The sequence below is a fragment of the Adiantum capillus-veneris genome, chromosome 13 (genome assembly GCF_014529385.1).
Source record: "Adiantum capillus-veneris isolate H3 chromosome 13, ASM1452938v2, whole genome shotgun sequence".
Classification (NCBI taxonomy): domain Eukaryota; kingdom Viridiplantae; phylum Streptophyta; class Polypodiopsida; order Polypodiales; family Pteridaceae; genus Adiantum; species Adiantum capillus-veneris.
Window position 1 is genome coordinate 31,556,736 of NC_140943.1, and position 14,430 is coordinate 31,571,165.

The window sequence follows — 14,430 nt, forward strand, 5'->3', positions numbered from 1 at the left end:
TGGTTAAGCTAGCAGACTCGCCACAATAGGGATCCAAAGGAGGGAAAATAGGGATCCAAAGGGGGGGCCATCTGCAAAAGAGCAATGTGCAACAATAGGGCTTAAAAGACCCTAAGGTTCAACCCATTAAGACTTCCAAAATGCTAAGGTTCCAAAATTCAAAGGTTGTGTCCAAAGGCCAAACACTAGGGAAATTGGATGCTTAGTGTGTGTCACAAAAAGTCTTTATCAATCCCTACATAGGAGGGGGCGAGCCCTGCAAGTAGGGGATGAGAGAGAAACTCACACACACATACAAGCTCCCTTTACACAAAGGGAATGAGGGACACATGTCAGCTCCCTAGCCCAGATGCCCACAAGGTGTACTCAAATCCTATTGGATGGCCTTGGAGGTGGACCAATGAGAATAAGACTAGAGTAAATCTAGTTTAATTACTTTAAAAACACTTAATAAAAGAACCAATGGGAATTAAGCTCTCTAGAAGACTATTGGACAGTCTCCCAAGGAGTCCAATGAGCATTCAGCAGCCCAATGGCTTGCCTGATTCCTATTGGTCAGGAGGCAAAGGGGTCCAATGAGAGTTTATATATACCTTCATAAGTTCAGAATAGTCTGAACTCACGAATTATAAGAGGGAATAAAGCACTCATAAAACTATCAAAGCAAGGAACCAAGAAAAGAAAAGAAAAACAAAAACAAACCAACCTAAAGCACAAAAGGTGAAAGGGGGACACATGTCAGAAGGCTATCACTTATGTTGCTTAATTACCATTAGCTAAGCCTGGGGAGGTCCAATAGGATGCTAGCAAGAGCAAATAGCAAAAGGGGTCGACCAAGAGAGAGGGGGGGCTGATTTTTCAAAGGCATTATCACCTACACACTCACACTAGCTCATGTGTGGAGTAAGAAGACTCTCTCTCCTTCTCAAGCTTTAATGGAAAGCTTATCACCTACTCCAAGCTTGTGAGAAGGGAGGCCTACACCAACAACTCTTGGCTTTGTGATGAAAATCCAACCAAGAGTCAAGCTTCAATGCATGCTCATCTCCTCTACCATGCTAATTACTAAGCTAAGCTATGCTAATATGAGTGATTATGTGAGGAGATGTACATCTTTCTCGTAAGAATACTCCTTCCTCTCAATCTACTCTCATACCCCGCTAACTCTCACCATCTTCGAAGGTGTGTGAGGTCTTGGGTCTGAGACCGTGAGGGAATTGATGTTGTGTTTGATAAGTGTTTTGCGTAGTGCATGAAGTTTCCATCTTCATTGCACTAGCTAGTTTTGAAGGAACGCAAGAAATTGTATTGTAAAATGTCTCTCTTTATGGGAGAAACCATAATACAAAGCCTTTTGGAGGGGGGACCGGCTCCATGCAAATCCGGTCCTCAACTGTTGTCAATTGCTTAATTTCTCTCTTTAGAAGTATTGTTCATGCTATCTAACTAGGTGTTATGCTTTTTGTTGCTTTCTCCATCCAAGCACTCTTGTTAATCTCATTAGGAATCTTTTACAATGAAATGCTCACTATGTTCATGCTATTTTCCGCTACACACAAGTTACTAGGCCATCAAATGTTACATTACTGAGAACAATGATTTACAAAACCTCCGATTGTACTCCTATAGGCTCTTGCAAGTAAGTTGCCAACATTGGTCTTGCCTTGTTGAAGGGAGAGGACAGTGGGTTTCCAGGCAACGTGAAAGATGGGCAGCAAAAGAAAAATTCAGCAAAGAAGCCCTTTGTGAAAACGGCTCCTGAAGCGTCATAGGGGTCACAAAAGGTCAACAAAGGATAAGGAATCAGCCAAGACTTGTGTAGTGCAGGCAAAGAAGCAAAAAAGGAAGTCTTTTGTGCATCAGTCGCTCGAGGAAAAGAAGGTCTTGATGGCTGAGAATAAATGCTTTATATGCGAGCAGCCTGGTCACTTTGCTGCAGATTGTTCACAAAGGAAAAGACCAGCTGACTCAGATGATAAAGAGGACAAAAAAGGAAAGAAGCCTAAGCCCACGGCAGGTTTGGTGCCACATATGGTGGGTGACAGGACAAGTGCAAATGCTAGCGAGTTATGCAGAGCATGGGGTAAAGTCAGAGATCAAACGGCACTCATCTTCTTTGATCCAAGTGCCAAAGCAAACTTTATTACACCAGAGTTAGCTATGAAGCTGGGCTTCAGAGCTGAAGAGATGGGGTACACGGCAGAGGCAAGGTTGGCATGTCCTGGCCACTCAAAGTGTGTTACTCCCATCATTGGAAAGGTGCGTCTGCATATTCAGTCATATGTGGACACATAAAAAATTTATATCATGCCGCTGGAAGGGTGCGATGCGCTACTGGGAATTCCGTGGATGTTCCAAACACATGGCGTGCTGGATGTCTGCGAGACAAGATAATCACCCTTCAACATAGGGGCAAAAATCATGTTTTGGATGTAAAGCTTATAGGGGAGTATGTCCCTATTGTATCTGCTTCAGCTATCACTTCTATAATTAAAAATCATTTTTCTGTGTACTTGATCTTTGTACGTGATGTTTCAGATAATTGTCAGTCAAATTTATCTGTGTTACATAAAGAAAGGTCGGCATTTTTGTGACAGTTTAATGACTTTTTTTCTAATTCATTACTATCACAATTGCCGTCGGAGAGGCCTGAGGACCATGCGATAGATTTGGTGCCAGGGTGTAGCCCACCAAACAGACCTCCCTACAGGGTTAGTGCGGCGCAACAGAAAGAGATTATGGGCCAGGTAGAGGAGCTTTTAGAGAAGGGGCTGATTCAGCCTAGTTCTTCACCTTTCTCCTCCCCAGTGCTTTTAGTGCAGCAGAAGGATGGCTCTTGGCGCATGTGTATTGACTACCGTGCGTTGAATAAGAATACCATCAAGAACAGGTTTCCTATCCCAAGGATTGATAATATTCTTGACCGTTTAGAGGGCGCTGCAATTTTCAGCAGGATAGACCTCAAGAGTGGGTACCATCAGATTCGTACATCAGATTCGTATACGGCCAGAGGATGTGCACAAGACTGACTTTAGAACGACATTTGGTCTTTACGAGTTCTTAGTCATGCCATTTGGTCTTACAAATGCTCCTGCCACGTTCAATAGGATGATGGACCGGATTTTCCGCTCGCATCAGTAAGAGAGCCTTGCTTTATTTTTAAAAGCTTTTGATTTACAGCTTTTGGGGCTCTGCTTTTGGCATCCCTTGTAATCTCTTTATAAGTGTAGTTGGACTCCCACTTCTCAGAGCATATAAGTGTAATCTCTTTATAAGTGTAGTTAAGCTCCCACTTCTCAGAGCATCTGGACCTAGAGTCTGAGAGTGAGACCCAACCACTCAGTGTACTTTGTGCAGCAAATTAATACAAAAAGAAATACCAAAAGGGGCGCCAGTCTTTGGGGCCAATATCTCTAGGCACGGAACTCCGTCGGTGCATCGTTCAACTCAATGCAAAAACCCTATCCCCTAAGGCCTCCCATTTGACTGTTTTTGACATTCTGCCCAGCTGGACAGGCATGTTCCGCACACCCCACATTCCAGCATCCTGGAACATTGCAGCAGCACCAAGGCCGATGGTGGAACATTGAGACAATCTGGGCATTACACTTATCCTGAGCCGGTGGAACAGCGTTCCGAAGTGCCGGCATGTGCGTTCCCTGTTTCACAAACTTATGTTACGAATTACAATGTAGCTGATTTCAATCTACAATGGCAAGACACAATCCTGAGTCACAACTCATTAAGAATCATGATTTGTGAGCAAGTAACTCTAGACTTTAGGCATTTGTAAAACGGTTTTCATGTGACTTATAGCATGTTTTTCTTATATTTCAGGGTGCCATATGGAATTTTCCTATATTTTTTCCTATACACACACACGCACATGCACGCCTATATATATTTCCAAATTTTCTGCTTATACAGACGTGCAGTGCTTGATTTCAGTTTATTTGGGAAGGAACTAACTCGTAAGGCATGATAAGCGACATTGAGTGCCCAAGGTAGAGAAGGTGATTGCAACAAAATTATGGTATTTTCCAACATGACCTCAGCAAACTCGACTTGGCTAGACCTAATTACAGATAAATTTATACCTGTAATTGGCGAAATTTGACAGCGTAAACACCAGAATCAGCATACTGTGGATTATTGCTAACGTACCTTGTAAAAAACAGCAAATAAAAGATTTACTCATCAAAAAATAAAGTTTGAGATGTGCCCTGTCTTTATCATCCCATGCAATTCAAAAAACTCTTACGAGATGCACTCATCCAGCCGCTTTAACAACGGAAGAAAGTGACCACTTGCAACACTCATTGTAGGAGAGTAGAACTGGGTTGCTATCTGATGAAACAATCACTAACACCCGAAGGTTTAGCATGTGGCAATAAAGGCACCAAAGTTCATCTAGAAGCTTCCATGCTTGCAACAACACCATACATTAACCGTGGTATTTCAAAAACCAAAATAATAGATCTTCAAGAATAGAATAGATTTATGCTGGAAATATAGCACAAAACAACATCATATGTAGATTATACCACATAAAAGGAATTCCCAGATAACAGGCAACTACAAAGCGTGATGCTGGTGTGAGAGGCAACTACATGTAATAAAAGCTCACATTCTCCAGTTCATCAAAATAGTTAAGTTTGTTTCGAAGGGCATCTGCAAATTCCACCAATCTATCTTTCTCTAAAACCTGGACAAAAGAAAATGAGCCGGCAATCAATTGATATTTTGAAATGCTACTTGCATTCTCTTGAAAAACCCTCATAAGTCCCATTTCTCACTCACCAAACGCTCGCATGCATCATGAAGTGTCTTGGTTTTGGTTGCAACAGCTTGATGTTGTTCTTGCAGATCATCGAAAAGAAGCAAGGTACTGTCCAGCTGCAGTTTCAGTCAGTCAAGAACTCAAAGATGGTGAATGGTTGCATCAATGACACGAGTTTGAAAAGCCACAAGAACTGTTTCTTTTTAAGAAAATATTTTTGAGGTATTTACTTGCTCAAGAATTTGATCGCATGTCTCCACGTGTTCTGTCAAGGTGTTGACGTATCGTTGATACTTCTCCTCAGTCTATTATCAAGAAGAACATACAGCTACATCATTGGGACAACAATTTAGAAAACCAAAAAGTAAATGGAACACACACCTCAGACTTCATCGCTGATTCTAAATCTGTGAACCACTGGTAAAACTGCACAAAATAATCAGAGGTCAAGGTTTCTTTCATCATTACCATTTGTAGGCTTTAATTGAATATGTTCTATCTATTAGAAAAGAAAAACACTTCGGATCCATCTCTTTCTAGGATAATCATCTAATTACACTAAAGGAAACAAGCAATGGTGCGGCACAAGCATAGACTTGGCGTACATTGCAAGCATGCATGTGGACTGGCCAGTGTTTAAGTTAACCTATCTCTGACACAATAAGTTTATCCAACATGAGAGCTTCAACAACACAGCTACATCACAAACCTGATGACTATTAAGTAGAACTGCTTCAGTGGGAAAAGAACTATGATCTGAAGACTCTTCTATAGAATCAGAAAAATGACCGGTCACGTGCTCATCCACCTAAAAACAAAACACATGAACATAAGGCTTTAGTGTTACCAGAAAGCACCTGCAAGAATATCCAAAAATTCATCAAGCATTGTTAAGCGATTTCAAGGTAGATTTCTTGATACATACTACACTTTCATAAATATCGTTCATCATCATCTTAAATAGAAACCTTAGACTTGAGAAGTAACATGCAAAAATGTTGAACTCTTTGCTGCTGCTACTACAAGCAATCACTTGAATATAAGTGATTCCTTCCTTGTATTAAAAACGCCAGAACAAAATCTTACATGAGATGGCATGGGCCGCTCAGCAAAGGCTTGGACAAGTGCTGCACAAGCTGTCTTTTGTTGTTCTGTCAATGGAGCATTCTTTTCCTCGCAAAAACCAAGAACAGAAAACCTCAGCTCACATTCTAAACCAGCGACTTATTGAATCATTTAAGAGAACATAACCAGCATATAAGCAAGTACTAAGTGCAGTTTTCAGCAATTACAATACTGAGCAGTGTCCGAACAACATAAAGACTACAAATTATGACTGTGTATGGTAGGATAGCTTGAACTGTTTGGCACACAGCATGACGCCCTTGGCACTGACCACAATTCATGAGCTTTTCCTCTTCATTTCTAAATTGTCAATAACCAACTTAACCTTTGCAATATTTTCCGTACTTGGATTCTAGAACATCTCAAGCACGTAATCGAGAGAGAGAGAGAGAAATGAAATGAAATGAAATGAAATGAAATGAAATGTTATATTAACGTCTTCAAAAGGCCAAAATGACCTATGAGACCAATCAGTTACAAAATAGTGAATCTGATACCATGTCTGGGTACAAAAGAACTAGAAAAGAACTAGAAGTGGAACAAAATACTACTACTACTACTACAATCTAAAACTACGTGGGTGTAGCAGCTGATACAATAGGTACCCGGTAAACTGGATGTAACAGTGTGTGAAACAAAGATGGAAGAAATGGTGAGGATCCATCCTCATCTGCACTCTGGATGTCGAGAGAGTATGGCTCGAATCTTCTGTTGTAGTCTCCATCGATGCTGTGTAGCTCCTCTCCTCAGTCGCGGTCGTCTGTATCTCTGTAGCTCCAATGCTCGGTCGATGAGAGTGCCAGTAGTGGTCGAATGAGTGTGGGACGAGCTCTGCAATGGTGGCTGCTCCTTTGGCTGTCCCATATCTAGTGAAAAGAAATCTGTAATGTGTCTCTGAGAGAGAGAGAGAGAGAGAGAGAGAGAGAGAGAGAGAGAGAGAGAGAGAGAGAGAGAGAGAGAGAGAGAGTGTCTCCTGAACCAATCAACCTTGGCAATGAATAACTGAATGTGTATACAATGGAGGCAAGGGGTTGCTTATATAGCACCCTCAGTAAATTGCCCTACCCAAAACTTTGACAAATAAGTAAAATAAATACCTAAAAGCCAAACTAAATAATGGGATCACATTGGGCAATTCACTTGAGATGCCAAAACTTTTAACACCCTCTCTGCAGCTCATAGTGGACATCAATAGCGATATACCTAGATGAATCCAGGATATACCCAGATTCACCCTTGAAGAAAAGTGCAAGGTATAGCCTCATGGTAGTCACCCACGAGACAATATAACCATCAACTCCATCATGCATAGTATTGACTAAATACCACGACATCCCCACTAACGTCGTCAATGCCCAATAGTGGGTGTAGAACTAGGTACAAACATATGCTCCCAAACACAACACACACCACACGCACACACACATGAGCATACATCAACACAAAGTTCAGCGTGCTGAGTTTCTGTTATGACTCCGGAGATCAAGGGCAGACTCTGCCATAATGAAGCCTAGCACTAAGAGAAGCGTTAAATTGGAAAAATTAGCACAAAAGAAAAGGTAGTTGATAGGGCATACGCACCACAAAAGATAGAAAGAATTAGCACAATATCAACTGGTCGTAACTCGGACGACCAAGTCGATGAAGAAGCTACCATGGACACCCCAATAGAAGGCCTTGAACTACTGGATACACCTCGGTGTTGATCTCCTCAACTTTGTACCCGTAAGTAATGCCATCTTGAGCATCGGTTGCTTTTGTAGAAACTTTGAACTATAGAAACTTTGATCAATAGTGAGACCAAGTCGATGAAGAAGCTACCATGGACACCCCAATAGAAGGCCTTGAACTACTGGATACACCTCGGTGTTGAACTCCTCAACTTTGTACCTGTAAGTAATGCCATCTTGAGCATCGGTTGCCTTTGTAGAAACTTTGAACTATAGACCATACTACGTCCAATAATCCCCATTCGTGAACTGTGAACATATCACGTCCAAATTATAAAACTCCAAGATAATGAATTGTTGGAACACATCATGTCCATAATCTCACCAACAACAATGAGTTGGCTAGCCCATCCATAGTGTTTTAGACGTCTGATTGGTTCCCTGCCACATGCATGTGCATTAATGATTAAACTCCGACCTACGGGTCCAAAGACCAATAACTTGAACTCCAACACAAGGGTCCAAATTAATTATAGGGAGCAGTGCTTGCCCCTCTCTGCCACTCACAAGCCTCTCTCTGGTTGAAGCTAGTGGTGACACCGTTCTTCATGTGACTAGAAGGCGGGAGTCCGTGCCAGTGTAGTCACCACCACACCAGCAGCCTCCTTGCTCTCCTTCCCTGAGTCACTATCACTGCTTTCCTCCTGTTGCTTGCTTTTACCTTTGTCCTTTGTAGAATCTTTGTCTTTGGGCCAAATGACCTCGCTTTCCACATTTGTAACAACAATACTTTGTCCTCTTTCTCGAATCCGAAGCAGCAAGTGATTCACCATGTGCTTCCACTGTCTCAGAAATTTGAATTTTGCCTTGAGTTACCAACACAGCTTCCTCCTCAATGAGAAAAGAGCTGAGATCATTAAATTCCAGCTTTTCCTTCGTGACTTGTAGCCGTAGTGTCCTAGCCACTGTTTCATACTCTTGAGGCAACTTCGTGAGAACCAAAGCAGCTAATTGAGTCCTCGTCAATGCACTCTTCATAGCCGATAGTTGATCATGAATAACTTTAGTCTTCATAAGAAATGATTGCATGGAACTTCCTCGGGGAAAGTGGATGGCAAACAATTGTCCAAGAAGGGTGACTACTCGCATCGTAGAATCCCGATCAAACATACCTACGAGCTTGAACCACATTTCGTTGGTAGTCTTTAAGGTCTGCCACACACAATTTGAGATATTCGTCATCTTGAAGGCGAGTGTACCTGTTGTGGGAATCCCGTGTGGGACAAGGCTCCGAGCCGTCGACAACATCCCATAAACCTTTCCGTGAGAACCAGAGTCACATAATCAAATTCTAGTTATTCTTGTTCAATTTGTCGCTGGAGCTTGAGCAAGGTGGGGCCATGGTAAAGTTGCTAGATCTGGAACTCCAGGAACCTTCTCGCACTCCCAAGTGTGGCCACACGAACCAAGCCACAAGATCTCCAATTTCCTCACCTCTGCCAAGCCGCTCCACACCCTTTGCTATCCCTCTCTCGAACTCGAAACCGCTCAAAACTCCCACCAATTGGCCACTCAAAGCCTAGCACTCTGCACTCCTCCAAGCCGTGTGATAAATCTCTCCACCAAGCTCCTCTGAAGGCTCGGTTTGACCCCTCTTTGGGCTCCAACCTCCTCGCTCCAATCGTCCAAGAGAGGCAGTCGTTTGAACTGTCCCTGCTGCTACCCCGAGGACTCTTAGGGGACAACGTTTTGAAACGTTGCCTCACCAAGGAGAAGGGGGGGGTGGATTATGAGTGAAGGGAGGGGAGGATGGGCCACCAGTCGGCGTATAGAGACCAAGGGGAGTCAGCACGAGAGAGAGAGAGAGAGAGAGAGAGAGAGAGAGTCTCCTAAACCAATGAACCTTGGCAATGAATAACTGAATGTGTATACAATGGAGGCAAGGGGTTGCTTATATAGCACCCTCAGTAAATTGCCCTAGCCAAGACTTTGACAAATAAGTAAAATGAATACCTAAAAGCCAAACTAAATAATGGGATCACATTGAGCAGTTCACTTGAGATGCCAAAACTTTAACAGTTTCTTCCTTGGCATGACACAGTCTCAGAAAGAGCACGAGCACAATTGTCTATCACGCATCGGCATTTCCATTGTGATTTTCCACAGTTGATAGGTTTAGGTCGAAAAGTCAAGTTTGTGTTTGGTGAACAGTTTGGCACTCCGTCACTTTGTTCATTTGCATTGCATGCACGGTCATTTAGGAAGAATAGTATTTTTCCAATTACTTTACATGGAGTGGGTATGTTTATGGTTTTGTGTTGGACATGGTTTCAAGAATTTTCCTCCTCAGAGATTCTTGAAGAAGGTGGACCCACTTCCATAGCCGAAGTTGGAGCATTGAAGCCGCAACAGATCATTTTGTCGCTTTCGGTGCGGCCCATAGAAGCAAGCATTGCAGTCCTTCATGAAGTTCAAGTATCGCATGACCCACGCATCAAAGTGGGCCGGCGGAGACTTCTTGGCGGGATTCTAGGAGTTGTTGGCGCACTCCCTCGACGCCATACAGCTCGATACCAATACCTCACTTTGAAAAGGAGGGGATGTCACATGCACATCTAAGCCTATGTGCATGTGGACAAGCTATCCCAGGTCTAGGGTTCAGGTCAGCCTAGGAAGTGTTCTGGCACCTTTGTGAGCCTGTGCGCAAGCCGTGCATGTCCAGGCACTTAGTGTAGTTGCATATCCTCTGATTGCACACCTAGTACCACCCAGCATAGGCATTGTCCAAGCAAAAGGTTCAATTTCCGGCCAGTTTTGAGACAGAGCATTTTACAAGCAATTTGGCATTTTTATTAATTTAAATTGCCAATTTCCAAGGTCGTGGACTGTTGGGAAGACTGCTCGACCCAGCTTGTTGCAGCTATATAAGCAGACACGGAGCACCCATTTCTAGTACAAGAAGTTCCAGCAACTTGCAATGTTCTCTCCTCAACAAGACCGACGGAAGACAATCTAGCGTTTTCAGCCAACAGCAGCAGCCAACGTTTTGGAGCCAGTTCCTCTAGCGTTTTCTGCAACAATTCCTCTACGTTTTCAAGAGTAGATCAGCCTAGTGTTTTCAGTTTACAGATCAAGCCTAGCATTTTGCTGCTTGCAGTTTTCGGTGCCAGATCAGCCAAGACCATTAGCGTTTTCAGATTTCAGCACTTAGCATTTGCAGATCTAGCCCCTAGCCTCGCAGATCTCTCCTACCCGCAACAGATCCTCACCATACCGTCGAGTCATCCAGCATTTACAGTTTCAGCCCGCAGCCCGCTGTTTTCAAATTTCAGCATCTGCATTTTCAGCGCATCATTGTCGAGTCATTGTCATCGCCATCCTCGTCGACATAGCGTCAGTGTCCAGCAGAAAGTCAGTATCTTCCAGATTTCAGCATTTCAGCCCCTAGCGTTTTCAGTTTTCAGCCCGTCCTCTCGTCGTCGACATCGTCGGCAAGTTCATTGCATCTAGACCATTGTACTAGATTTGTGCAATCTATAGCATAGACCTCTCGCCATAGAGAGGGCGACCCTTGGAGGAGGGTTTGAGAACTGCCTGGTGTCGTATTCTTCTCTCTCTCTTTCTCTCAATCTCAGCACCTTCATTCACAGTAGCATTCACTTTGTTTGTTCATTCTCTCTCTAAAGGAACGGAGGCTCTCCCTTCTGTAAGTAAAAGAAACCCTTGAGCACAGTTCAGAGCACTCATCTTGAGCAATATCAACATTCACTTCCGTTGTACCTTACAGCGGCATAGACATTCGGGTCTCGAGCTAACTTGACTGTGTTTTGCAAACCCCGCCAAGAGGCTGACGTGGCAGATTTCCGGATTTTGCGTTGACAAGTGCCACGCGGCAACTGTACAAAATTTTCGCTTTTTGCGCTGGCTGAAATTAGCAAGTTTTAGTGCTAGCTTTTGGAGCAATTGTTTTTGACTTGAAGTGCTTTTAGCTTAATGCTTTTGAGGCTCTATTTTTAGCATCCCTTGTACTCTTTATAAGTGCCCCTAGGGCCACTCTTTCAAGCATCAAGATGCAGAGCTAGAAGATCTGGACCCAATGGGAGTTGTACTCTTCCAGATCAATAATAAAGAAATACCGAAAGGGGCGCAAGTCTTTGGGGCCAACACGTCTTGGCTCAGAACTCCGCCGCGTCGTGTCATCTTCTCTCTCTTTCAAGTTTTTTTGAAGGGCTAAAAGTGTTCTCAAGTGTGTAGTTTGTTGTGTTTCCGTCTGATCACTTGCCAGAAGTGATTACAATGCGCCTGCGAGAAGGTAGTTGACTTGGTGTGCGCGCTTGACCACCTAGACATAAAGGAATCCTAGCATGTATATTTGCCAGTCATAAAACTTTGACATGACAGATCGCATCATTGAAGACATGCATTGGAAACATAAAGATGTTGATTGCGAGTATCAGGATTTATTAATGCCCTATGATACGCCATCCAGATCAACCTATTAGCTTTGGAGTCTTGGCATTGTTTGCACAACCATCTCTCCCATCTGCTTAGAGAATTTCATCATTCCAGAAGAGGCATTGCATGCTCATTGATATGTACACATCTTTGGTAGCACATCGAGTACACACCATCTCGAACTTCTTAGCGATCGGTGGCCATCAATCCGGAGCCAAAGGGTTTTAATCCGAGGCAATCACCGTGGGAGTTTGCAAGCATCGTGAGCCTACATTTGCAGCCACATTTGTTGCACAGACGAGGATTCATCTAGAGCTTCCATCATACACCAATCTAGTCGAAGCCCCAAGAGGAGCCTCTATCTTTGAGGAGATATTTGGCGGTTTCATGAGACATCATACAGAGGACTTGCCATGGTTCGTGGGCATTCCAAAGGACATATCCATCTCATCTCCCATTCGGCGTTGCTCTCGCCAATCTTCCCATGTAGGGACAGCATAGGCTAGCCGGTAACGTTCGTGGACACTGGCATTTGCAAATCCAGCCATTTGCTCTATAAACATCCATCCGGTTTGCAATTTGGTTCACACCATCCGAGTTGGGGCAGCAAAGGTGATTGTTTGCCGGTAACCACCAAGGGCATTGTCGATCCAAGAGGCAATCCATTGTTTGCAAATAGATGCATCATCACCATCCTTGTGTTTTGGACATTTCTCTCTCTCAAAAGTTGTCGTGGAGGACATCGTCCGGAACTTCATCCGAGACCATCTTATGGCGTGCATGGAGTTCGGTACCCGTACCTCGCCTTAAGCAGGAGGAGATGTCACATGCGCATGGCTCTGTGTGCCACGTGGACATGCTTCATCGACTTCAAGAGCCAATTTTTTCCTTCTTCCTAGATAGGAGTGTCTAGAATCCTAGGAGGATTAGTATCGGCAATTTTGTGAGCCTGTTCGCAGGAGCTACATGTCCAAACGAGTCCACTAGATTAGGTTTTCTAGTTTTGGAACCCTATTGTATAAGTGGTTTGTACACGCGTTTTGACAAGTGTTGTTACAATACGGTGGGCATCTAGCATGACGTGCATATAGTTCTAGGTTAGAGGAATCCAACAAGCTATTCCCCGCGTCGATTGGATTCCCGGGTAGGCAGATGTGCGACAATTTCACCCAAAAACTAAACCCCTCGCCAAACTTATTAATAAATCATTTTGATGATTTATTTGTTGGGTTTGGTGGACAGTTTGCCCTACCTAGCCCTTAGTTGGTTTATAACCCAAATTTCAGCCCTATAAAGGGAGCACTTAGCCTAGTAATTTCACTCAAATTTGGGTAGCACTGTCACAAGAAGCGATGCAACACTAGCGTTTTCAAGTCCCAGATCAGCCTGGCATTTTTGGGCAGATATCAGCCAGCATTTTCAGATTTCAGCCCAGCGCCACCCTCACCAGCAAATCAGCCCTAGCATTTTCAGTTTTCAGCCCTTCCTCGCCGGAAAACGGCTCGGATCTTCTTGCGGTTCAATACTTCCGTAGCCCATTGAGCCTCCCCTCGGCCATTCCCTCGTCAACATCGAGTGCTCCATCTCATTGATTCACATACAAAAACAAAACTCTTGCTCCTCCAAACTTCCTATCTATGATTACTCCAATGACAATATGAAAAAAGGGTCTATTTTCAGCCTTCATGACTTGTAAATTACATTCTTTTCAACCGTTGAACCTGTTATATGCATCGCTGATCAATTCCAAGTTGTACACAAATAAGGCAGTACTATAAGCATCAAATATAGTAGCTTTTAGCTTGAAAAAGACATTTCTAACCTGAATTCTTGCCATACGTCCTGATTACTAATTCATGCATTTTACTGTAATTGAGCATATCCATTTGAGAAGTCTCCAATCTCTCTCTCTCTCTCTCTCTCTCTCTCTCTCTCTCTCTCTCACACCTGATCCCACGAGGAAGCGAACGTATAACCTCTCGAGACAGCAGCAGGTCTGGTAGCAGGGCCACGACTCGCCATCTTAGACTTGGAATCTCTCTCTCTCTCTCTCTCTCTCTCTCTCTCTCTCTCTGAGATCGTCCTTGTTTTCTTCTCTGTGCTTTTATCGAATCGAACTCGGCGGCTCACGACCAGAAAGCTTTTTTCCAAAGGTACACTCTAAAAGAATATCTTATATTATAGGGAAAATTACCTCTAATTAGTGAAATTCCCCTCAAATTTCAAAAATTCCAAAATTCCCCCCCAATATTTTGTCACAAAATTCCCAAATGCCCTTCAAAATTTTTAAAATTCACAAAATACCCCTAGATAGGAGATTAAACATCTCCAAAGACAATTTTTTTTGTAGCTTTTCATAAGAAGATTGATTGTTTATCATTGTAAGATGTTAAAACTAGA

General features: G+C 43.3%; 1 protein-coding gene across 2 annotated transcripts in view; it reads right to left on the reverse strand.

The window, feature by feature from the left end:
• The window catches only part of LOC147443763 (sec34-like family protein), a 98,382-nt gene extending 84,211 nt beyond the window's left edge, over positions 1–14,171 (reverse strand). The window contains exons 1-9 of one of the 2 annotated variants that reach the window (XM_086526561.1): positions 13,978–14,171; positions 5,867–5,947; positions 5,490–5,588; positions 5,162–5,206; positions 5,011–5,085; positions 4,801–4,896; positions 4,628–4,705; positions 4,262–4,347; positions 4,098–4,164 (exon numbers count right to left, since the gene is read on the reverse strand). In XM_086526561.1, the coding sequence (XP_086382687.1) occupies positions 4,098–4,164; positions 4,262–4,347; positions 4,628–4,705; positions 4,801–4,896; positions 5,011–5,085; positions 5,162–5,206; positions 5,490–5,588; positions 5,867–5,947; positions 13,978–14,052 (702 nt within the window). In that variant the 5' untranslated portion in view covers positions 14,053–14,171. Of the gene's footprint in view, positions 1–4,097; positions 4,165–4,261; positions 4,348–4,627; positions 4,706–4,800; positions 4,897–5,010; positions 5,086–5,161; positions 5,207–5,489; positions 5,589–5,866; positions 5,948–13,852 lie in introns of both variants that reach the window. The other variant, XM_086526560.1, reaches the window with a different exon arrangement.
• Between the last annotated feature and the right edge of the window lie 259 nt (positions 14,172–14,430).